At 31.2% G+C, this 25797-nt stretch overlaps 1 protein-coding gene across 2 annotated transcripts in view; it reads right to left on the bottom strand.

The window, feature by feature from the left end:
• The window catches only part of ZNF804A (zinc finger protein 804A), a 427656-nt gene that overhangs the window by 65970 nt on the left and 335889 nt on the right, over positions 1–25797 (bottom strand). The window contains exon 2 of one of the 2 annotated variants that reach the window (XM_074302925.1): positions 20291–20434. The exons of the other annotated variant lie outside the window; for it this stretch is intronic. Coding sequence (XP_074159026.1) covers positions 20291–20434 — 144 coding nt within the window. The remainder of the gene's footprint in view (positions 1–20290; positions 20435–25797) is intronic. 2 annotated transcript variants of the gene reach the window in all.

The following is a 25797-nucleotide window of genomic DNA, read 5'->3' on the forward strand; positions in this document are numbered from 1 at the left end:
AACAATTTAAATACCAAGGTGCCACAATAAGGGTCACTCAAGATCTGGCTGCCTCCACATTAAAAGATAGAAGGGCCTGGAACCTGATATTCCGTAAGGCAAAAGATCAAGGACTGCAACCAAGAATGAACTACCCAGCTAAGTTTAGCATCTTTTTCCATGGAAGAAGATGGTCATTCCATGAAATAGAGGAATTCTATATGTTTCTAAGAAAAAAACCAGACTTAAACAAAAAATTTGATCTACATCCACAAGATTGAAGAGACACAGAAAAAGGTACACAGAACCCTTGAGAACTGTAACTCTGTTGTGGGTATATAAAAAGTACTCAAGGATAATTTGATTTTACTGATATAAAAGAAAAAAAGGGGGGTGTAGTAAAGGGAAGGAGGTCGTTTCAGAAAAAGGGGAAGGAATGATAAAAAGAGGGAAACTACATCCCATGAAGAGGCATAGAAAATACACAATATCTGAGGGAATTTAGTAAGGGGGAGAATCATTGTGTGAATCTTACTCTCATCAGGAGAGGCTCAAAGAGTAAATAATTAACATATTTGTTTTTCAGAGAATTTTCTCTAACCTCATTAAAAGGGGGGAGAGAAAAAGGGAAAAGGAAAAGGAGAATAAGTGAAGGGACTTGGAGGGAGGGGGGAGGGATACTAAAATAAAGGGAGGGTTGCGCGTCACAAGGGGGGTCTGTAAATTAAATATCGGGGAGAGGGATCAGGGGGGTCAAGGGAAAAGCATAATCTGGGGATAATATGATGGCAGGAAATACAGAATTAGTAATTTTAACTGTAAATGTGAATGGGATGAACGCTCCCATCAAACAGAGACGGATAGCAGATTGGATCAAAAATCAGAACCCTACAATATGTTGTCTGCAGGAAACACACTTAAAGCAGGGAGATACATACAGAGTAAAGGTAAAAGGTTGGAGAAGAATCTATTATGCGTCAAGTAAAGCCAAAAAAGCAGGGGTAGCTATCCTTATCTCAGATCAAGCAAAAGCAGAAGTTGATCTAATTAAAAGAGATAAGGAAGGAAACTATATCCTGCTGAAAGGTAGCATAAATAATGAAGCCATATCAATACTAAACATATATGCACCAAGTGGTATAGCATCTAACTTTCTAAAGGAAAAGTTAAGAGAGTTGCAAGAAGAAATAGACAGTAAAACCATAATAGTGGGAGATCTCAACCTTGCACTCTCAGATTTAGACAAATCAAACCACAAAACAAACAAGAAAGAAATTAAAAAAGTAAATAGAACATTAGAAAAACTAGGTATGATAGACCTTTGGAGAAAACTGAATGGCAATAGAAAGGAATATACTTTCTTCTCAGCAGTTCATAGATCCTATACAAAAATTGACCATATATTAGGACATAAAGATCTCAAAATTAAATGTACGAAGGCAGAAATAATAAATGCCTTCTTCTCAGATCACAATGCAATAAAAGCTACATTCAGTAAAAATTTAGGGGTAAATAGACCAAAAAGTAATTGGAAACTGAATAATCTCATCTTAAAGAATGACTGGGTGAAAGAGCAAATTATAGAAACAATTAATAATTTCACCCAAGATAATGACAATGATGAGACATCATACCAAAATCTTTGGGATGCAGCTAAAGCAGTAATAAGGGGAAATTTTATATCTTTAGAGGCTTATTTGAAGAAAATAGAGAAAGAGAAGATTAACGAATTAGGCTTGCAACTTAAAAGGCTAGAAAAAGACCAAATTATACACCCCCAACCAAAAATTAAACTTGAAATACAAAAATTAAAAGGAGAAATCAATAATATTGACAGTAAAAAAACTATTCAATTAATAAATAAAACCAAGATTTGGTTTTATAAAAAAGCCAACAAAATAGATAAATCTTTGGTAAATCTGATCAGAAAAAAGAAAGAGGAAAATCAAATTGTTAGTCTTACAAATGAAAAGGGGGATCTTTCCACCAATGAAGAGGAAATTAGAGAAATAATAAGGAGTTACTTTGCCCGACTTTATGCCAATAGATTTGATAACTTAAGTGAAATGGATGACTTCCTCCAAAGATATAGGCTTCTTAGATTAACAGAGGAGGAGACAAATTGCTTAAATAGTCCAATTCAGAAAAAGAAATAGAACAAGCTATTAATCAACTCCCCAGGAAAAAATCCCCAGGGCCAGATGGATTCACATGTGAATTCTACCAAACATTTAAAAAACAATTAGCCCCAATGTTATATAAATTATTTGAAAAAATAGGGGAAGAAGGAGTCCTACCAAACTCCTTTTATGACACAGACATGGTACTGATACCTAAACCAGGTAGAGCGAAAACTGAGAAAGAAAATTATAGACCAATTTCCTTAATGAATATTGATGCTAAAATCTTAAATAAGATATTAGCAAAAAGACTTCAGAAAATCATCTCCAGGATAATACACTATGATCAAGTAGGATTTATTCCAGGAATGCAGGGTTGGTTTAATATTAGGAAAACTATTAATATAATTGACCATATTAATAATCAAATTAATAAGAATCATATGATCATCTCAATAGATGCAGAAAAAGCATTTGACAAAATCCAACATCCATTCCTACTAAAAACTCTTGAGAGTATAGGAATAAATGGGCTATTCCTTAGAATAATCAGGAGCATATATTTAAGACCGTCAGTAAGCATAATATGCAATAGAAATAAACTGCAACCTTTCCCAGTAAGATCAGGAGTGAAACAAGGTTGCCCACTATCACCATTACTATTCAATATAGTACTAGAAACGCTAGCCTTGGCAATAAGAGCCGAGAAAGAGATTCAAGGAATTAGAGTAGGAAATGAGGAAATCAAACTATCACTTTTTGCAAATGACATGATGGTATACTTAGAGAACCCCAAAGACTCTGCTAAAAAGCTACTAGAAATACTTCAAAATTTCAGCAAAGTGGCAGGATACAAAATAAATCCACATAAATCCTCAGCATTTTTATATATCACTAACAAAATGCAACAGCAAGAGATACAAAGAGAAATTCCACTCCAAACAAATGTTGAGAGTATAAAGTATTTGGGAATCCATCTACCAAAGAAAAGTCAGGAATTATATAAGAAAAATTACAAAACACTTGCCACAAAAATAAAGTCAGATTTAAATAATTGGAAAGACATTCAGTGCTCTTGGATAGGCTGAGCAAATATAATAAAAATGACAATACTCCCCAAACTAATCTATTTATTTAGTGCTATACCAATCAGACTCCCAAGAAACTATGTCAATGACCTAGAAAAAATAACAACAAAATTCATATGGAAGAATAAAAGGTCGAGAATTGCAAGGGATCTAATGAAAAAAAAACTCAGATGAAGGTGGTCTAAGTGTACCTGATCTGAAGCTATATTATATAGCAGCAGTCACCAAAACCATTTGGTATTGGCTAAGAAATAGACCGGTAGATCAGTGGAACAGATTAGATACAAAGGACAAAAAAGGGTACATCTATAGCAATCAAATCTTTGACAAACCCAAAGATTCCAACATTAGGGATAAAAATTCATTATTTGGAAAAAACTGTTGGGAAAACTGGAAATTAATATGGCAGAAATTTGATATGGATCCACACTTAATACCATATACCAAGATAAGATCAAAATGGATCCATGATTTAGGCATAAAGAGGGAGATAATAAATAGATTAGAGGAACAGAGGATAGTCTACCTCTCAGACCTATGGAGGAGGAAAGATTTTATGACCAGAGGAGAACTAGAGATCATTATTGATCACAAAATAGAAGATTTTGATTACATCAAACTAAAAAGTTTTTGTACAAATAATACTAATGCAAACAAGATTAGAAGGGAAGTAACAAACTGGGAAAATATTTTTAAAAGCAAAGGTTCTGACAAAGGTCTCATTTCCAAAATATATAGAGAACTGACCCTAATTTATAAGAAACCGAACCATTCTCCAATTGATAAATGGTCAAAGGATATGAACAGACAATTCTCAGATGAAGAAATTGATACTATATCCGCTCACATGAAAGAGTGTTCCAAATCACTACTGATTAGAGAAATGCAAATTAAGACAACTCTGAGATACCACTACACACCTGTCAGATTGGCTAAGATGACAGGAACAAATAATGATGAATGTTGGAGATAATGTGGAAAAACTGGGACACTAATACATTGCTGGTGGAGTTGTGAAAGAATCCAGCCATTCTGGAGAGCAATTTGGAACTACGCCCAAAAAGTTATCAAACTGTGTATACCCTTTGACCCAGCAGTGCTACTACTGGGCTTATATCCCAAAGAAATACTAAAGAGCGGAAAGAGACATATATGTGCCAAAATGTTTGTGGCAGCTCTTTTTGTTGTAGCTAGAAACTGGAAGATGAATGGATGTTCATGAGTTGGAGAATGGTTGGGTAAATTATGGTATATGAAGGTTATGGAAGATTATTGCTCTGTAAGAAATTACCAGCAGGAGGAATACAGAGAGGCTTGGAGAGACTTACATCAACTGATGCTGAGTGAAATGAGCAGAACCAGAAGATCACTGTACACTTCAACAACAATACTGTATGAGGATGTATTCTGATGGAAGTGGAAATCTTCAACATAAAGAAGAGCCAACTCACTTCCAGTTGATCAATGATGGACAGAGGTAGCTCCACCCAGAGAAGAAACACTGGGAAATGAATGTAAATTATTAGCACTAATATCTGTCTGCCCAGGTTACATGTACCTTCGGAATCTAATGCTTATTTTGCAACAAGAAAATGGTATTTACACACATGTATGGTATCTAGGTTATATTGTAACACAAGTAAAATATATGGGATTGCCTGTCATCGGGGGGAGGGAATAGAGGGAGGAGGGGGATAATTTGGAAAAATGAATACATGGGATAATATTATAAAAAAATATATAATAAAAATTATTTAAAAAAAAAAAAAGGAAAACATCATCACCTTTGTCTATACTCTAACCTCTATCCAATTCAGATAAAAAATATTGTTTTTTCTACTTCAGCACATTATCTCCACTTTTACTCTAATTACCTTTCTTCAGGCAAATATAAGCATTAATAATCTTCTATATTCACTTTAATCCATTTCTTTCAAAATCATCTTTTCTTTTAAGCTTCAGAATGCAATTTCTCAGGCAGCTTTTCTTTCCTTTTATACAAGATATCCAGAATGGTAAATGCATGCTTTCTTCTTGATTCAGCATTCCCCCAAAAAAGCATATGCTGAATAAACTTACTGACTCCTGATTGATCCCAGCCTTTTGGCACGTCTTGGTAATATTTAAGGTATTTTGCAGATAATACCAAATATGAGAATTAAACCACTAATTCTTTTTTTTAACCTCATCTTTCTTCTGAATAGCCTAAATATAACAGAGAATATTATTTTAAATGTATTTCCCAAATTTTAAGTAGACATCTTCATGCCTTCATCCTTTCTGAGGGAAAAGAAAGAAATCAGTAGATACTAATTATGGTGATTAGCCATTTGAACATTGCTCTACTTTTTCTAATAATTGTAGATAAGAAAAAAGTTAGAAAAAAACAAATATTTTAAAGGAAAATACTATTTCTGAGGGTGGAACCAAGATAGTAGAACAAAGCCAGTAAACTCCTTGATCTCTCCCAGTTTCCCTCAAAAACACAGAATTTGATAGAATGAAACTACTCTCCAATTCAAGATAGATTGGAAAAAAATCAAGAAAGGTTAGTCTCACTGGGGAGAAAAGAGTGTTCAGTCCAGCTCAAACAGATTCTGGAAAAGTGGGTGGGAGGGTCTTAATCACAGTAAATCATCATTCCATATTCCAAAAGGCAAAGGACATAGGGCTGCAACCAAGAATTAACTACCCAGTAAGACTGAGCATCATCTTTCAAGGGAGGCAATAGCTCTTCAAAAAATTAAGAAACTTTCAAATATTTCTATTGAAAAGAACAGAACTAAATCTATAAACACAGGGACTCAAGAGAAGAAAAGAAAGATAAATAGGGGAAAAAAAAAATATATATATATACATATATATATATATATATATATATATATATATATATATATATATATATATATATATATATATGTATATATTTCCTAGATGAAAATATCTGTAACTCTTGAAAACTGTATCTCTTACTGGGGCAGAAAGAGAAGCATCTTATGGACAGAAGGAATGGCTGTGAATAGATTCAGATATGATGATACTAAAGAAAAAGACATGAAGGGATGGAAAAAGGGCAGTACTGGGAGAAGAGGAAAAGGGAGGTACAATGAAACAAATTATATCAAATGAAAAAAGATACATTACAATAGAGAGAAAGAAGGGAGGGGAATGAGTATTGTCTGAAGCTTGATCTCATCAGTTTTAGCACTTAATCATTCATTTGGGTTTAGAAATTTATCTCACCCTATGAAGAAGTAGGAGGAGAAAGAGGAAAGAGGAAAGAAAAGGGAAGGGGAGGATAGAAAAGAGGGCAGAAGCAACAGGATAAAAAGGTAAGAGAAAGGGGAAGGCATGATAAAAAATAAAGTAGGAGTTGAGAGGGTTTAGTAAAAGCAGGAAGAGGGATGATAGAAAGTAAGGTAGTGGGTAAGATGGATAAAAAATCAATTAAGAATAAAGTAAAAGAGGCAACAATAGTGTATGCAGAGTAGAAAACAGGATGAAGGGAAATACACAAATGGTAATTATAACTGAATGCTAATGGAATGAACTTTTCCATAAAACAGAAGTAAATAGCAGAATGAATTAAAAAAAAAGAATCCTAAAATATGTTGTTTGCAAGAAACACATTTGACACAGAGAGACACATATAGTATAAAGCAAAATACTGGAACAGAGTTTATTATACTTCAACTGAAGTGGAAAAAAAAAAAAACAGGATTAGCAATTCTGATCTCAGACAAAGCAAAAATAAAAACGGAACTAATTAAAAGAAATAAGGAAGGAAAATACATGTTGATATATGGTACCAAAAACAATGAACTAAATGTATATGAACCAAGTGGTAGAGCAGTCAAATACTTAGAGAAGATTTTAAGCCAGTTACAGGAAGAAATAGGCAGCAAAATTATACTAATGGGGAACCTCAATTTCCCTGTCTTAGAATCAGACAAGTCTAACCACAAAATAATCAAGAAAGAAACTAGGGATATTAATAGGATTTTAGAAAACTCCTATGTGTTAGTCCTCTGGAGAAAGTTAAATAGGGACAGAAAGGAATACACCTTTTTCTTGGCAGTATGTCACCTACATAAGAATTGACCATGTATTAGGGGGAAAAAAAAAATCTCACAATCAAACACACAAAGGAAGAAACAGTAAATGCTTTCTTTTTAGACCATAATGCAATGAAAATTATATTTAGTAAAGGACCAGAGAAAAACAGACCAAAAACCAATTGGAAATTAAATAATCTAATGCTAAAAACAAGTGGATCAAACAAAAAATCACAGAAACAATCCATCATTCCATCCAAGAGAATGACAATAATGACACAACATACCAAAACTTGTTGCATGAAGCCAAAGAAATTATTAGGGAAAATTTTATATCTCTAAATAGCTACATGAATAAAATAGAGAAAGAGGGGAACAATGAATAACTAAAAAAGATAGAAAAATAAGAAACAAATACATGATCCCAATTAAATACCAAATTAGAAATTTTGAAACATAAAGGAGATTAATAAAATTGAAATTTTTAAAATTAATTTTATAATTATAACATTTTTGACTGTACATATGCATATATATATATATATATATATATATATATATATATATATTTTTTTTTTAACAACATTATCCCTTGTTCTCCCTTCTGTTCCAAAATTTTCCCCTCCTTCCCTCCATCCCCTTCCCTAGATGGCAGGCATTCCCATACATATTAAATATCTTATATGCTTGGTACAAGATATATGTGCAGAACCGAATTTTGTTGTTGTTGTTGTTGTTGCAAAGGAAGAATTGTATTCATAAGGTAAAAATAGTCTGGAAAGAAAAACAAACAAAAAAAATGCTCACAATTTACACTCATTTCCCAGTGTTCCTTTTCTGGATGTAGCTGATTCTGTCCATCATTGTTCAATTGGAATTGGATTAGCTCTTCTCTATGTTGAAGATATCCACTTCCATCAGAATACATCCTCATACAGTATCATTGTTGAAGTGTATAATGATCTCCTAGTTCTGCTCATTTAACTCAACATCAGTTGATGTAAGTCTCTCCTAGCCTCTCTGTATTCCTCCTGTTGGTCGTTTCTTACAGAACAATAATATTCCATAACATTCATATACCATAATTTACCCAACCATTCTCCAATTGATGGACATCCATTCATTTTCCAGTTTCTAGCCACTACAAAAAGGGCTGCCACAAACATTATGGCACATACAGGTCCCTTTCCCTTCTTTAGTACTCCCTTGGGATATAAGCACAGTAGTAGCACGGCTGGGTCAAAGGGTATGCACTTTTTGATAACTTTTTGGGCATAATTCCAGATTGCTCTCCAGAATGGTTAGATTCTTTCACAACTCCACCAACAATGCATCAGTGTCCCAGTTTTCCCACAGCCCCTCCAACATTCATCATTGTTTGTTTCTGTCATCTTAGCCAATCTGACAGATGTATAGTGGTATCTCAGAGTTATCTTAATTTGCATTTCCCTGATCAATAGTGATTTGGAACACTCTTTCATATGAGTGGAAATAGTTTTAATTTCATCATATGAAAATTATCTGTTCATATCTTTTGACCATTTTTCAATTGGAGAATGGCTTGATTTCTTATAAATTAAAGTCAATTCTCTGTATATTTTGGAGACGAGACCTTTATCAGAGGCCTTTAACTTTAAAAATATTTTTCCAATTTGTTACTTCCCTTCTAATCTTGTTTGCATTAGTTTTGTTTGTGCAAAAACTTTTTAATTTGATGTAATCAAAATTTTCTATTTTGTGATCAATAATGTTCTCTAGTTCTCCTTTGGACACAAATTCCTTCCTCCTCCACAAGTCTGAGAGGTAAGCTATGCTATGTTCCTCTAATTTATTTATGATCTCATTCTTTATGCCTAATTCTTGAACCCATTTTGATATTATTTTAGTATGTGGTGTTAAATGTGGGTCCATGCCTAATTTCTGTCATAATAACATTGAAATTAAGTGAAAATATGCAACTAAAAACCTAAGAGTTGGTTTCATGAAACAAAAAACAACAAAATACATAAACCTTTGTTTAATTGTTTACAAAAAGTAAAGAAATATCAAATTACCAGCATCAAAAATGAAAAGAGTTAACTTACTTCCAATGAAAAAGAAATTAAAGTAATAATTAGGAGCTATTTTGCCCAACTATAAAGCAGCAAATCTGACAGTCTGATCAAAATGAATGAATATATACAAAAATATAAATTATTCAAACTAACAAAAAATAAATAGTCCCACTTTAGAAAAAGAAATTGAACAAACCACTAATGAACTCCTTAAGAGAAAATCTCCAAGGCCAGATGAATTTAATAGGGAATTCTACCAAACTTTTAAAGAACAATTAAGACCTACAATATGTAAAGTATTTGGAAAAATAGATAAAGAAAGTGTCATGCCAAATTCCTCCTATGACAGAAATATGGTACTGATTTCTAAACCAGTAAAAGCCAAAACAGAAAAAAATTATAAAGCAGTCTCCCTAATGAATATCGATACAAAAAAGTTAAATAAAATATTAACAAATAACAAATTTGTCAGAAAGATAATATACTATGATCAAGTGGGATTTATTCTAGGAATGCAGGGCTGCTTCAATATCAGGAAAACTACTACCATAATCAACCATATCAATAATAAAACTAAGAGAAATCATATGACAATCTCAATCTTAATACAACACTCATTCTTATTAAGAACTCTAAAGAATATGGGGACAAAGGAATCTTTTCTTAAAATAATAAGCAGTATCTATCTAAAACCAACAGCAAGCATTACTTTAATGGAAGGATGCATTCCCCTTTAGATCATGGGTGAAACAAGGATGTTCATTGTCACCACTATTATTCAATATTGCATTAAAAATATTGCTTTGCAATAAGAAAAGAAAAATAAAGGAATCAGAATAGTCAATAAAGACATAAAATTATGACTCTTTGCAGATGATATGATGATATACTTAGAGAATCCTAGAAAATCAACCAGAAATCTACTGAAAACAATTAACAACTTTAGCAAAGTTGCACGACATAAAATAAACCCACACAAATCATCAGCATTTCTATACATTACTGATAAAGCCCAACAGCAAGAGATAGAAAGAAAAATTCCATTTAAAATAACTATAGACAAAATAAAGTATTTGGTTGCCTACCTTCCAAGACAAACCCAAGAAATATATGAACACAATTATAAAACATTTCTCACATAAATAAAATCAGATCTAAAAAATTGGAAGAATATCAATTGCTCACAAGTAGAGTTACCTAATAAAAATGATTATTCTGCCTAAATTGCTCTACATGTTCAGTATAATACCATTCAGACTGCCAAAGAATTATTTAAAGAACTAGAAATATAATAACAAAATTCATCTGGAAGAATAAAATGACAAGAATACCAAGGTAATTAATGAAAAAGAAACAAAGCATGGTGGCTTTGCAATACCAAACCTATAATAACAATATAAATTAGCAGTTATCAAAACCATTTGGTACTAGTTGAGAAATAGAATGGTGAATCAGTGGAATAGATTAGATACACATGATACAATAATTAATGCCTATAGTAATTAATAATTGATGAATTCTCAAACTCCAGCTTTTGTAATAAAAACTCACTATTTGACAAAAATTGCTAGGAAAATTGGAAAATAATGTCAGAAACTTGACATAGATCTACATCTCACACTTCATTCAAAAATAAGAGCAAAATGGGTACATGATTACTTATCAGTTCTTTGCAGGATGGAAGAATTTATGACCAAAGAAGAACTAGAGAACATTATGAAGGGCAAAATGGACAATTTTGCTTACATTAAATTAAAAAGTTTGTACAAACAAAACAAATGTAAACAAAATTAAAAATGAAATACCAAGCTGGGAAAAAAATCTTTACAGCCAGTATTTCTTGTAAAAGTTTCATTTCTAAAGTATATAGATAACTGTGTCAAATTTATAAGAATACATAATCTTCCCCAATTGATAGAAGGTCAAATGATATAAACAGAAAATTTTCAGGTGATGATATTAAAGCCATCTATAGTCATATGAAAAGATGCTCTAAATTATTATTGATTAGAGAAATTCAAATTAAAACAACTCTGAAACACCACCTCATATCTCTCAGACTTGCTAAGATGACAGGAAAAAAATAATGACAAGTGTTGAAGGGGATGTGGTAAAATTGGGACACTAATGCATTTTTGGTGCAATTATGAAATGAGCCAAGCATTCTGGAGGACACTCTGGTACTATAGTCAAAAAAGCTATAAAACTGTGCATACCCTTTGCACTGCCACTATTGAGGCGGTAAATTTAGGAAATTATAAAAAAAGTAAAAGGATCCATATGTGCAAAAAAGTGTTTGTAGCCACTCTTTTTGTGTAACTAGATAATTGGGAAAATGAGCAGATGCCCATTAATTGAAGAATAGCTAAATAAGTTGTAGTATATGAAGGTAACGGAATATCATTATTTTATAAAAAAACTGATAACCTGATTTTTAGAAAGGCTTGGAAATATTTATATGAATTGATGCTAAGTAAAACAAGCAGAACCAGGAATACATTGTACATAATAATATTAAGAAAGTGCAATGATCAACTATAAAAGACTTAGTTCTTGCCAATGGCTAAATGATCCAAAGCAATCCTATAGACTTGGAACAGAAAATGCCATCTGCATCAAGAAAACAAATGATGGAGACTGAATATAAATCCATACATGCTATGTTCCCTTCTTTTTTTCTGTTGTTTTTTTTCCTCTTTCATAGTATTTTTTTCCTTTTGTTCTGATTTTTTCCCAACATGATTCATAAAGCAATGCATATTAAAATAAATATTAAAAAAAAAATAAAGCAAAATGCTTTCTCAAACCTTATCATAATCATGAAAAGATACAAATAGGCAATTTTCAAAAGAGAAAATACATGCTATAATAAATCTTCCAAGTTACCAATAATAGGGGAAATGTAAATTAAAGAAATTCAAAAGTATAAAAATTGGCAAAAAAGGAAAACTTAAATTGCTGGAGGAGCTGTGGAAAAAGCAAGTACGTTCATATCTTATGAACTGATCTCTCCATTCTTAATTGAAATATTTTAGAACTATAATCAGAGAGATTCAAACCATTATCCCAGAGGGATTTTGATAAAATTTGATATCCATCCAACCACAAAGCCAAACAAATAGGATCAGTTCTGAAAACTACAAGTTGTTATTATTAAAGGAAAAACAAGTTATACATAAGAGATCTGCAATTTATTGAATAAACAATCCCCCCTTTTACTATCTATATGCAAATGCCGAATCTATTTGCTATTTAATATCAGAATTAAAATAAGAACTAATATAAAATCTTTATCTCACATAGTTGGTTTATCTAATAAAATACTAATTTCCTAAGAGTTCATAATGAATTCATGTCTATAATGCTGGAGTAATTATTAAATAATACTTTCTGTCTTTTCGAAAGGTGTATAGCAATCATTATAAAGTAAAAACTAGTAATTATGGTGAATTTACAATATCAAAATCCCTTTCTTGGCCTCAGTTATCTGAACTGACCATCTGCACAACCCTTATTCATTTGATAATTGCTTAATTCTGATTAGATAGGACTATACATAGATACTACAATTATTTTGTGAATTTGTGAGTGCCAAATTGGGAGTTGATCTAAATTATAAAAGAAAAATTACTTTTTTCTAAAAATGTAGAGGGAAATGGAGAGAGAGAGAGAGAGAGAGAGAGAGAGAGAGAGAGAGAGAGAGAGAGAGAGAAGAGAGAGAGAGAGAGAGAGAGAGAGAGAGAGAGAGAGAGAGAGAGAGAGAGAGAGAGAGAGAGAATTAAAGTGGAGGGAGGGAAGAAGGGCAAAAGACAGAAAGACCAGCACACACATACACACATATAGAGCTTGATGTGGTAAGGCTGGGTGGAGAGTAGGTATAGGAGAGACTCAGTGTCAGTTATCACCTGAAAGCTACTGTTTGGAATTGCTCCAGCACTGCTCCAGATTTCATAGACATAATAAGAATTGGCCTTTGGGTAAAGAACAAAATTTAATCCTTTAAAAATCAACAATTTTATGCAAATAAAATGTAAGCTGTAAAATGCCAGAGATAATTTAGCTCCCTGCAGTTCTCTGAAGAGGTATAAATTGTTCTTTAAATCCCTAAACAGAGATGAGAAGAGTCTACTAGATTATAAAGTCTCTTGGAAATTTTAAATTTTATATCTGAGTTACATAAAACATGAATACAACTGCTTTGAAGTTTTTGTCCATCTGGATATTTCTTGATATGACAGTTCTCCTCCACCAAATAATGTCCCTGCTTCTAATATAAATTAAATTCACTTTGAAATGCTACTTCATTTTTTTCTAATGACTGAAACATATGTGCTTGTGAGCAATGTATTCTGAAAGGATATAAATATATGACAAAATTATATTTTTATTTTTCTATAGATTCTCCCACATTCTAAAAAAGAAATATTTATGAAAATTTTAGACTTGGATTTACTTGTTTTCTTTTGTTCCAGACTAATTTTATTTTTGGTTGGTTAACCTTTCTCCATTCAGCAACTGTTTTGTACTAGGCAAGCTTATAGTCCTGAATTGCCTGGGACTTGGAGAGGGTAAGTGTCTCCTTCAGGATCAGACATCTAGTATGTTTAAGAGGCAGGATTTAAAAGCAACTCTTACTGACTTTAAAGCCAGTTATCTTTTAATTACCCTTTTGATGGTAAACTTAGAAATAAAAAAACAGATGATGAGGAAAAATAGGATAATGGACATGTCATATTTTTCTTTATATCCTCCATAGCACTTATCAAACTTCAATTCAATAAGCATTTCTTAAGGGCCTCCATGGCAGGCATTGCGCTAGTAGCTTTAGAATTAAAAGACAAAAATGCTTTACAAATAATAAATTATAAAATATTTGTGTCATGAATTAATGAATGATTAAATTAGATTCTGACCTCCAGGAAAAAAAGGATAAATATTTTTCTTGATATTATAATATACAATAATGTTTTGATAATTATATAGATGAAAATTATCAATAATAATTACTGACATTTATAGATATGTGTATGTGTATATACATACAAATATATTTGATATCCATCCAACCACAAAGCCAAACAAACAGGATCAGTATGTGTATGTATGTGTGTATACACACATATATGGGCTTACAAATCACTTTATATTATCTATTTGAAATTTTCATCTATCCTATGAAATAATTTTTACCTGGTTTATCCTTACTTTCCATAAAAAATGAAAATCAAAACCCTAAAGTAACTGAGGTTGAGGGAAACAAAAAATTGTCCAGGGATATATATGTGAGATAAGATTTAAGCCCAAGTCTTTCTGATTCAAGGCCCAGAAATTAGGTCATTATCTCACATTGCCTTTCAAATATTCTTTCATTCAAATAATCCTATAGTCATGTGGCATGATCTTCCAAGAAAAATAGATTTTTGAAAGACGAAGATAAGTAAATCTAGAAGTGGACGTTGACCAATTCCCTTTTTCTCATTATAATAAAAAACTAACCTGATTAAAATTGAAGGATCTGCACTTTGTAGACCTGAACTCTGGGAAAACATGTCATTTAATAACTAGAAGTTTTTTCATCTCTACCCTGACTTAAACAATAGAAAATCCTTGTTTCTCCTTCCATTTCTCACCATTCTATTCAAACTAAATAATACTGGATTTGGGAAGTCAAAGAAAGATATGACAGAATTTTCTAGGGACTTTTCTGGCATATAGTAGATGCTTAGTAAATGTTTATTGAATTGAAAATTGGGGAAGGAATGTGCATACATCACTGATGTAATATGTTAGAAAAATCCTGGCTCTGGAGACAGAAGCTTTGGGATTAAATTTTTGTCAGATCTTTACTGCCTATTTGACTTTTGGCAAATGTCTTAAAATTTGTGGGCCTTATTTTCTTCAAGTGTAAAATGAGGGGATTGGATTGGATCCCTGCAACATTTCTTTTCACATGCAAGTCCTATTTATAAGGAAATTTGTTCAGGTGAAACACAATTAGTAATTCTAGAACAGAAAAAAATCATTTTATTTGGACTTATCAGCAAATATAGAAAGGATTTGTTCCTATATACAGAATGAGGTGGGAAGTACTTTAGCAGAAAGACAGTGTTTCTGATTCTGCTAGCTTATGTTTTTACAATGTACCTCATTTTATTTTTGTGTTACCAAAATATGGACTATTAGATTTATTTATAGGCTATTTAAAAATTTAAAGCCAAATGTAAATCATGCACCATTTATTGGTTGGCTTGTTTATTCCAATTTTTTTTTTGTCAATAAAAATAATAAAATACTATTTTCGGTCAGAACATTTTTGTGAACAGTTGTTTAGAAGGATTTGAGGACTTCTTGTTATGGCTGTTAAAAGAATATTTATAAGATAAGAAAATCTCATCCCTTATCTTCTGAAGGTTTATTTATGTGTAAAATGAAAAAAAAATCTTTATTCTTTATTCTATCTGCTTCATAAGATTATTCAAACTTTTTGAGGTAATGTAGTTAAGAAATAGAATAGTATTATGCAAATGAAAGCTTCTCCTTACTCCTTCCATAAAACCCTCAGGCTATTACCCTTTAGTGACTTCTCTTCCCTTAGAAAGCTAGTTACCTTTAATATTCATTATAATCTAATTTCCTCTATATGAAATTTTTTGTTTTGTGAAAGAAATCAGTATTTTTATTTTTACCTTCTTTTGTATGAAAATATTTTATGTGTCATATCTTATTACTCACAGCAATCTTGTGAGGGAAGTACTATATAAATACTTTATTGACAGAAGAAGGATTTCAATGCATGTCTTCTTGATTAAAAGTACATATATTGAAAAATATAGATAGATCAATGATAGAATGTATAGACAAGTCTAAATATTCTATCTGTATATATCTATGCGTTTATGGAGAGTGTATATGTATAATATACATATATGGACATATACACATACACACATACATACACACATATTGATATATATGTACATATATATGTGTGTATATATATACATATATATATATATACAGAGAGAGAGAGAGAGAGAGAGAGAGAGACAGTGAGAGAGACAGACAGACAGAGAGAAAGAGACAGAGACAGAGAGACAGAGAATGAGTTTCCCCTGCTCCTGTGTACTCCACAGGAATAACATTCATTTAGGAATGTCCCTTCTAGTTCTATCTCTAAAATTAATTTTTTTATTAACTAGTAGTGACAAACAAAATAAAATAAATATTTTACTAGTGATTCAGTGAATCATTGTATACCAGAATTCTTAAATACCTTTTATATTTTACTAAAATCAGTGACATTTTTAAAGTTAAATTAAAAAACCATGGGATTGGCCACATTATATTCCCAATCCTAGCCTAAAAAAGACACAAAGATTATCAATTCATTGATATAGGACAAATGAAACATCTTATTCATTAAAGAATGCACAAAGAGGGGCAGCTAGGTGGCACAGTGAATAGAGTACTAGTCCTGAAGTCAGGAGGACCTGAGTTCAAATATGGTCTCAAACACTTAACTGGGCAAGTGACAACCCCAATTGTCTCAGAAAAAAAAAAAAAAAAGAACTCACAAAGATATAAAAACTAATATCCAGTGAAAAAAATTCATTGTAATTTTCTAGCAGAGTATGGATAGCTAGAAGTAACAATATAGCATCAAAAGAGCCCTTGTTTGTAGAAAACTGATTTTATTTTTTGTGGGTTTCTGCTGTTATTTTAATATTTGGATGAAAATGTATTAGGAAACTAGAAACCCAAATCGAAAAATCAAAACTATTTATTTAGATTGTTAAACATAGGCTTTAAGGAATTTCCAAAATTTCCATAAAATCACTCCATTTCTATATGTAAGTTCCCAAAGAAATACTTGATTTTGAAGAAGAAAAAAATGACATGATCTTGACCTCCTCCTTGGAAGAACAAAATAGGTCAATGCTTTGAATTTTGAACTTATGGATGAAGGTCACTTAATGCCCTGTGGGAAGTATTTCAATCACATCAAAGATTTTTGAAGAGAAAAAGTTAAGAATTTTGTGAAGCAGCTACAGTAAAGCAATCTTCGTTTTTCCATTTTCTCACATGTCCAAATATTGCAAGATACCATCAGTGTGGCAAATGTCTTGCAGGGAAAATAACTCTGAATTGCCCATAAGTTGCCAGGTGAATGGATTCACTGGTGTTTCACTCCAGAGGAAAGTGAATCAGTTTGAAAGCAGTTGAGTGTAAACTTTTTTTTTTCCTCATACAGAACTCACTGCCTGTTTGTAAAAGGCAGTATTTTATTATGACAGTATCTGGGTTGAATTTCAAATATGTCTCCTTGATAGAGAAATACTTAAGCAATTTATGGTCATGGGAATTTAGGATTTCCCTATGTAATACTATTGTTAAGATAAAAGGCAGGGAATTTGTATGGCTTACCAACAATGCATAACATATGTATTTTCTCTGAAACAAAGAAATTATTTCATTGAAAAATTGATAAATCTCATTAATAGAACATTTTGAATAGATACTGTTTACAATTATTGAAAAATATTGAAATATAATGAAGTATAACAGAAGAGTAGTTTTACTTTCAATGCATTTTTTCCCTTTCTAATAAATGTGTCTCATTTCTGACTCTTCATTTTACGTTATTTCCTAAAGGATTTTTATCATAAATTAAGTATTAAGGTATGCATAGCTTAAAAAATAGTCTACAACTAAAGTGTAATTTATTTGTCTCTAATAGGATTGTGTGTGTGTGTGTGTGTGTGTGTGAATAAGATGCTATCTCTCTGTAGGCTTTTAAATAAAGTATAATTATAAACCATTTAAGAGTTGATAGAATAATTTGTGCACTTTCTGCGCATTAAAATCTGGTATTCTTTGGAGCAAATAGACCTAGACATACAGATGCGACACAAAGTGAGTAATGAATATGTAATACTATAGACTTTTAAAAATACTAATTAAATATGAACTGAATAATAAAATGACATTAGGAAAGATTACAATAATGTTCCTGAAATAGGAAAATGATGTGATTTTTTTTTGTAATAAAGAAATAAAAACTTTAACAAAGCTTATTTTTCTAAGTTGGAACTAGGGAAGTTCTCCTTATAGGAGTGTCTTAAATTACATAGAAATTCAGTAAATGTTTACTGTGTAAAAAAAAGACATGAGATATCTAGTAAGTCTTTGGGAGGTCTTTTCCCCTCATTTTTTTACTTTCTATGTAACTTTAAGTGAAGAGAAAACTGCAGCCATGCTATAATAATAGTTACCAAAACATCTGGGACATAATTTTTAACTGACTAATCATTCCTGACAGTTTTGTAATAATTGATTATCCTCACTATATAATTTTGTTTAAAGATCATGGTTAGTTGGCTCAAATATATATTACATGTAGATTGTTTAAAGTATTACTAAAGTCATACATGCATAAGCAAAAACAAAGAAACAGCCTTGATGTCATAAACAATGGATTTTGTTGATCTAGAAACCATTGACTTAGATGAATACAATATAGGTTAAAAGAAGACAGATTTCCTTACAGTAAATATTTTTATCCTTGATCATAGTTGTTGGAGAAATGATTATTTTTAGGTTGATTAAGACAGTTTGTTGATGCAGCAGATAGAACACTGGGCTAGGAATAATGGAGACCTATCTTTTTGAATTCAAATCTGACTGTAGAGACTAATTATGTCATTCTCGGAAAATAATCAAACCTTTTTGCTTAGTTTTTCTTATCTATAAAATATCCTGGAGAAGGAAATGGCAAAGCATTCTAATATCTTTCTCCAAAAAATTGCAAATGGGGTCAGAAAAAGTTAAAAATGACTGAAAAATGGCTGAACAGCAGTCAAAAATTTAGAGCCAGATTTTGAAAAGTATTATACAGAAAAAAAAAAGGTTTTAATCAATGCTATAAGGAGGAAGCTATAAAGTCTATTAAGCAAGGAAATGACATGGTTTAGATCTATGCATTAGGGTTATTATTTTTATAGGTCTATGGTGGGCTGTATTAGATCTGGGAGAGACTAAAGATAAGACTAATAAACAGGCTAATGAATAGACCAGATAATGAGGATCTGAAGTAATATGGTAGCCAAGTAGATAAAGAGAAGGGGGTGGAATTTTGATATGTTTCAGAGTTATAATCTGTAATTGTATTATTAAGTGATTGGATATTTTCAGGAGGTAAGAGTAGGGTCATATACAATAAACAAGGACAACTATAAGAATAAAATCCTAAAAGGAATTTGTCTTGGAATCAACTAACTAAACATTGCTAAAAATATATATTTAGTAGTTTTTACCAATCACAATCATTGTTTTGAAACACAATCTAAGGGATATCATCATTTAGCATTGGTACTAAATTCAATATAGTCATTTACAAATAATAGGAAAGGGCAAATTGATATAAAATGATAATAAATATTTTATATATTTAGACATCATAAAACTAAAGTATTTTGGATGTTACTTAGAATTCTAAGTTATTTTTCTTTCATTTTTCAAAAGTAATGCTCATATAAGATCTTTTCAACAAAAATCATTATGAAAACCAATTTTCATTTGACAAATATGATTGATTAGATACATTTTTAAAAATTACTGGATTTGTGAAAATGTACCATCTTCAACCCAATGACAATTATTTTCAGAATACCAGTTTTTATGAAATGTATCTTCACTGTGGAAGCATTGTAATCTTTTTTGTTGTTGCTGTGTTTGTTGGCTATTCTTTTAGACATTCCCTTCCATTCTTTTTGTTGTTTTTACTAAAAATTATTCCAAATTGAAATTTTACCTATTATTCAAAACTTTTCTCAAGATTTGCTCTCAAAGAAAGGGACAAATATACAAATTTGGTCTGTGTATGCATGTGTGCATACTCTAAAAAGTATAGGCAAAACAAATAAATTATTACTGATGCTTTGAAATATCAAACATTTTTAGAATATTTATTTTAGTCTTTTACATCCATCACTTACCTGCTTGTGAGCATGGTCATATGAATTAATATGATTGTCAAACTCCTGATGTTTGTAATATTGTTTGTCACATAGTTCACAGTAGAAGTTGGCCTTTAGGTCTTCTAAAGCCTTTGTTATTGTGTTTTCCTTCTCAGCATAATCCTAGAGAAAAAGATCCCACAAAGGAGAAAACACTTTAGATCTCCTTCTTAATTTAATTGGATTGAAATGGACATTGAGTTCAATATTTTAATTATATATATATATATATATATATATATATATATATATATATATATATATATGTATATATATACAAAAGGAATAAAAGTAAAGTGCCTACATAAAGAAGTATTTTTTTCTCTTTCTCTTTTTCGTTACAAGTACTAATAAACCATTGTTGCCTTTCTAGCTAAAGAAGGTTTAAGGTCAACATGAAAACAATGAAAGGGTAGAAAGATGAAAATAATATTGAAATAAGGATAGGCATAGAAGTATTCAATTGAGATAATTCTCCTTTAGAGGAGCAGAGAGGGAACTGTGAGGATTGCAGAATCCATTCAGTTGTGAACATTTCTGTCTTATTCAAAATCCTAGCAACTTCAATGTGCCCCAGAGATCCTTAAATAGATCTGAATTGGTATAATAAAGAATAGAATTTTCTTGAAGACTAAGTATTTTCAATCCTGAATCTTTCAAGAAAGATCTCAACTTCACTCATGCATAATTAATTATTCATTTAGATTTCAAATCTCTTCATTATGCTATTAAAAAAAAAAAGAATTGTTCTATACTTTCCTGGAAAAGGGGAATATATTTTGCCACATCTCTAAATTAAAACAGTAAAAAACAAAAACAATAACCCCCAAAATGAGAGATGACTAAGGCCATACCAACTATTGAAATAATGAAAAATCTATTTGCTCACGTATAGTTTTGTTTTACTTGATGCTCAATGGTTAATAACACATTATTTTTGCTTATGAAGGAAAAAAATAGCTGATGATATTTTGACTTTGTGAAAAGATAGTTTGAAATAAAGAAAACATTTAAGAAAACCATAAGGAAACCATATATGTTGAAAAATAATTAGAACAATTTCTTCACTTTAGAGTAAATTCTAAGTATACCTATATAAACTCATCCAGGAAGAAAATATCATTTTACTAAGATATTCTTGTTCATTAAATGTCTTCTACTTTATCTTCTATAGCAATGGTGTAGTTCTACCTACTTCTCAAAAACATAATTTCTCCTGCTTAATGTTTTCCCTTTATTTATATTTTGCATCTTCTTTCAAGACCACATTTTAATGCTCTTCCTCTCAATTTCCACCTATCCCCCACATCTAAATACATAGTCACTGATGAGAGGTGATATTCTGAAAGGTGCAATAATTTTTAAAAAATTAGAATATTATTGGTTGGCACTTCACGTAATGAGTGACTGAGATTTTTACCCAGCTTCAATGAACTTATTAATTATTCACACTTATTCAAAATGCAATTAAGTCTATGCTAATTGGGTTCTCTAGCTGTTACTTAATCTATGGAGATGTTATTCATTATGATTTTCTTCTCTTTGTATCTATGATTTCTATAGATATCTTTCTACTGCTTTTACAAATTATTTTGCAGTAAGTATTAAATAACAACACATAAAAATCCACAAAAAATTATTATTCTTTAAATCAATATACCTAATCAAATTAATATTCACTTCCTTATCATTCCTCCATCTTTTAAAATGTTTAATAATTTGTTAAAAGTCAAAAATTACTCAAATATATAATGTCATTTTCAATAATTACAAAAATTGCTTTGAATGACTATATCATGGAAAAAGACAGTTTTGGTGTGGAAAATTCAGTGCCATTATTTCATGTGTGTAGTAGTGATAACACTATATTCAGTTTAGAATGCATAGAGGATAAATCTGTTCATCTGATTCTCTGCCAATAATATTCCCTTCTCACCAATCCATTTTGTTTTCTCCAATACTTGACTCCAACTCCTCTCCCCATATAAATATATATATATATATATATATATATATATATATATATATATATATATATATATATATATATATATACTTGTGTGTATCTATCTATATCTCCTTATGTTTATCACATTTTTTACCTTTCTTTTTTATTTATTTTATAATTATAAAATTTTTGACAGTATATATGGATGAGTAATTTTTTTATAACATTATCCCTTGTATTCATTTTTCCAAATGTTCCCCTCCCTCCCTCTACTCCCTTCCCTAGATGACAGGCAATCCCATACATTTTACATGTGTTACAGTATAACCTAGATACAATATATGTGTGTAAATCCAATTTTCTTGTTGCACATTAAGTATTAGATTCCGAAGGTATAAGTAACCTGGGTAGATAGACAGTAGTGCTAATATTTTACATTCAATTCCCAGTGTTCCTTCTCTGGGTGTAGTTGTTTCTGTCCATCACTGATTAGCTGGAAGTGAGTTGGATCTTCTTTATGTTGAAGATATCCACTTCCATCAGAATATGTCCTCATACAGTATTGTTGTTGAAGTGTATTAGTGATCTTCTGGTTCTGCTCATTTCAATCACCATCAGTTCATGCAAGTCTCTCCAAACCTTTCTGAATTCATGCTGCTGGTCATTTCTTACAGAGCAATAATATTCCATAACCTTCGTATACCATAATTTACCCAACCATTCTCCAACTGATGAACATCCATTCATCTTCCAGTTTCTAGCTACAACAAAAAGAGCTGCCACAAACATTTTGGCACATATAGGTCTTTTTCCGCTCTTTAGTATTTCTTTGGGATATAAGCCCAGTAGTAGTACTGCTGGGTCAAAGGGTATGCACAGTTTGATAACTTTTTGGGCATAGTTCCAAATTTCTCTTCAGATTCCTTCACAACTCCACCAACAATGTATCAGTGTCCCAGTTTTCCCACATCCCCTCCAACATTCATCATTATTTGGTCCTGTCATCTTAGCCAATCTGACAGGTATGTAGTGATATCTCAGAGTTGTCTTAATTTGCATTTCTCTGATCAGTAGTGATTTGGAACACTCTTTCAGATGAGTGGAAATAGTTTTAATTTCATCATATGAAAATTATCTGTTCATATCCTTTGACCATTTATCAATTGGAGAATGGCTTGATTTCTTATAAATAAGGATCAATTCTCTATAATTTTGGAAATGAGACATTTATCAGAACCTTTAATTGTAAAAAATATTTTCCCAATTTGTTACTTCCCTTCTAATCTTGTTTGCATTAGTATTGTTTGTACAGAAACTTTTTAGTTTGATGTAATCAAAATCTTCTATTTTGTGATCAATAATGATCTCTAGTTCTCCTCTAGTCATAAATTCCTTCGTCCTCCACAGGTCTGAGAGGTAGACTATCCTCTGTTCCTCTAATCTATTTATGATCTCATTCTTTATGCCTAAATCATGGACCCATTTTGGTCTTATCTTGGTATATGGTGTTAAGTGTGGATCCATATCTAATTTCTGCCATACTAATTTCCAGTTTTCCCAACAGTTTTTTTTCAAATAATGAATTTTTATCCCTAATGTTGGTATCTTTGGGTTTGTCAAATACTAGATTGCTATAAATGTACCCTTTTTTGTCCTTTGTATCTAATCTATTCCACTGATCGACCAGTGTATTTCTTAGCCAATAACAAACGGTTTTGATGACTGCTGCTATATAATATAGCTTCAGATCAGGTACACTTAGACCACCTTCATCTGACTTTTTTTCCATTAGTTCCCTTGCAATTCTCGACCTTTTATTCTTCCATATTTACTTTAGTGTTATTTTTTCTAGGTCACTAAAATAGTTTCTTGGGAGTCTGATTGGTATAGCACTAAATAAATAGATTAGTTTGGGGAGTATTGTCATCTTTATTATATTCGCTCGGCCTATGCACAAGCACTGGATGTCTTCCCAATTATTTAAATCTGACTTTATTCTTATGGCAAGTGCCTTGTAATTTTTCTCATATAATTCCTGACTTTTCTTTGGTAGATGGATTCCCAAATATTTTATGCTCTCGACATTTGTTTGGAATGGAATTTCTCTTTGTATCTCTTGCTATTGCAATTTGTTGGTGATATATAACAATGCTGAGGATTTATGTGGATTTATTTTGTACCCAGCAACTTTGCTAAAGTTGTGAATTATTTGCAATAACTTTTTATTAGAATCTCTGGAGTTTTCTAAGTATACCATCATATTATCTGCAAAGAGTGACAGTTTGATTTCCTCATTACCTACTCTAATTCCTTAAATCTCTTTCTCGACTCTTATTGCCGGAACTAGCATTTACAATACAAAATTGAATAGTAATGGACAACCTGGTTTCACTCCTGATCTTACTGGGAAAGGTTGCAGTTTATTTCTATTGCATATTATGCTTACTGACAATTGTAAATATATGCTCCTGATTATTCTAAGGAATAGTCCATTTATTCCTATACTCTCAAGCGTTTTTAGTAGGAATGGATGTTGGATTTTGTCAAATGCTTTTTCGGCATCTATTGAGATGATCATATGGTTTTTATTAATTTGATTATTAATATGGTCAATTATACTAATAGTTTTCCTAATATTAAACCAGCCCTGCATTCCTGGTATGAATCCTACTTGATCATAGTGTATTATCCTGGGGATGATTTTCTCAAGTCTTTTTGCTAATATCTTATTTAAGATTTTAGCATCAATATTCATTAAGGAAATTGGTCTATAATTTTCTTTCTCAGTTTTCACTCTACCTGCTTTAGGTATCAGTACCATGTCTGTGTCATAAAAGGAGTTTGGCAGGACTCCTTCATCCCCTATTTTTTCAATATTGGGGCTAGTTGTTCTTTAAATGTTTGGTAGAATTCACATGTAAATCCATCTGGTCCTGGGGATTTTTTCCTGGGAAGTTGATTAATAGCTTGTTCTATTTCTTTTTCTGAATTGGACTATTTAAGCAATTTGTCTCCTCCTCTGTTAATCTAAGAAGCCTATATCTTTGGAGGTAGTCATCCATTTCACTTAAGTTATCAAATTTATTGGCATAGAGTTGGGCAAAGTAACTCATTATTTCTCTATTTTCCTCTCCATTGGTAGAAAGATCCCCCTTTTCATTTGTATGACTAACAATTTGATTTTCCTCTTTCCTTTTTTCTGACCTGATTTACCAAAGGTTTATCTATTTTATTGGCTTTTTCATAAAACCAACTCTTGGTTTTATTTATTAATTCAATAGTTTTTGTTGTTGTTTGTTTGTTTGTTTTTTGTTTTTTTTATTTTTTTTAAACTTTCAATATTATGGATTTCTGCCTTTAAATTTAGTATTTCAAGTTTAGTTTTTGCTTGGGGGGTTTTAATTTGGTCTTTTTCTAGCTTTTTAAGTTGCAGGCTCAATCCATTAATCTTCTCTTTCTCTATTTTGTTCAAATAAGCTTCTAAAGATATAAAATTTACCCTTATTGCCTCTTTAGCTGCATCCCACAAATTTCCATA

Source organism: Sminthopsis crassicaudata, chromosome 3 (genome assembly GCF_048593235.1).
Source record: "Sminthopsis crassicaudata isolate SCR6 chromosome 3, ASM4859323v1, whole genome shotgun sequence".
NCBI classification, from domain to species: Eukaryota; Metazoa; Chordata; class Mammalia; order Dasyuromorphia; family Dasyuridae; genus Sminthopsis; species Sminthopsis crassicaudata.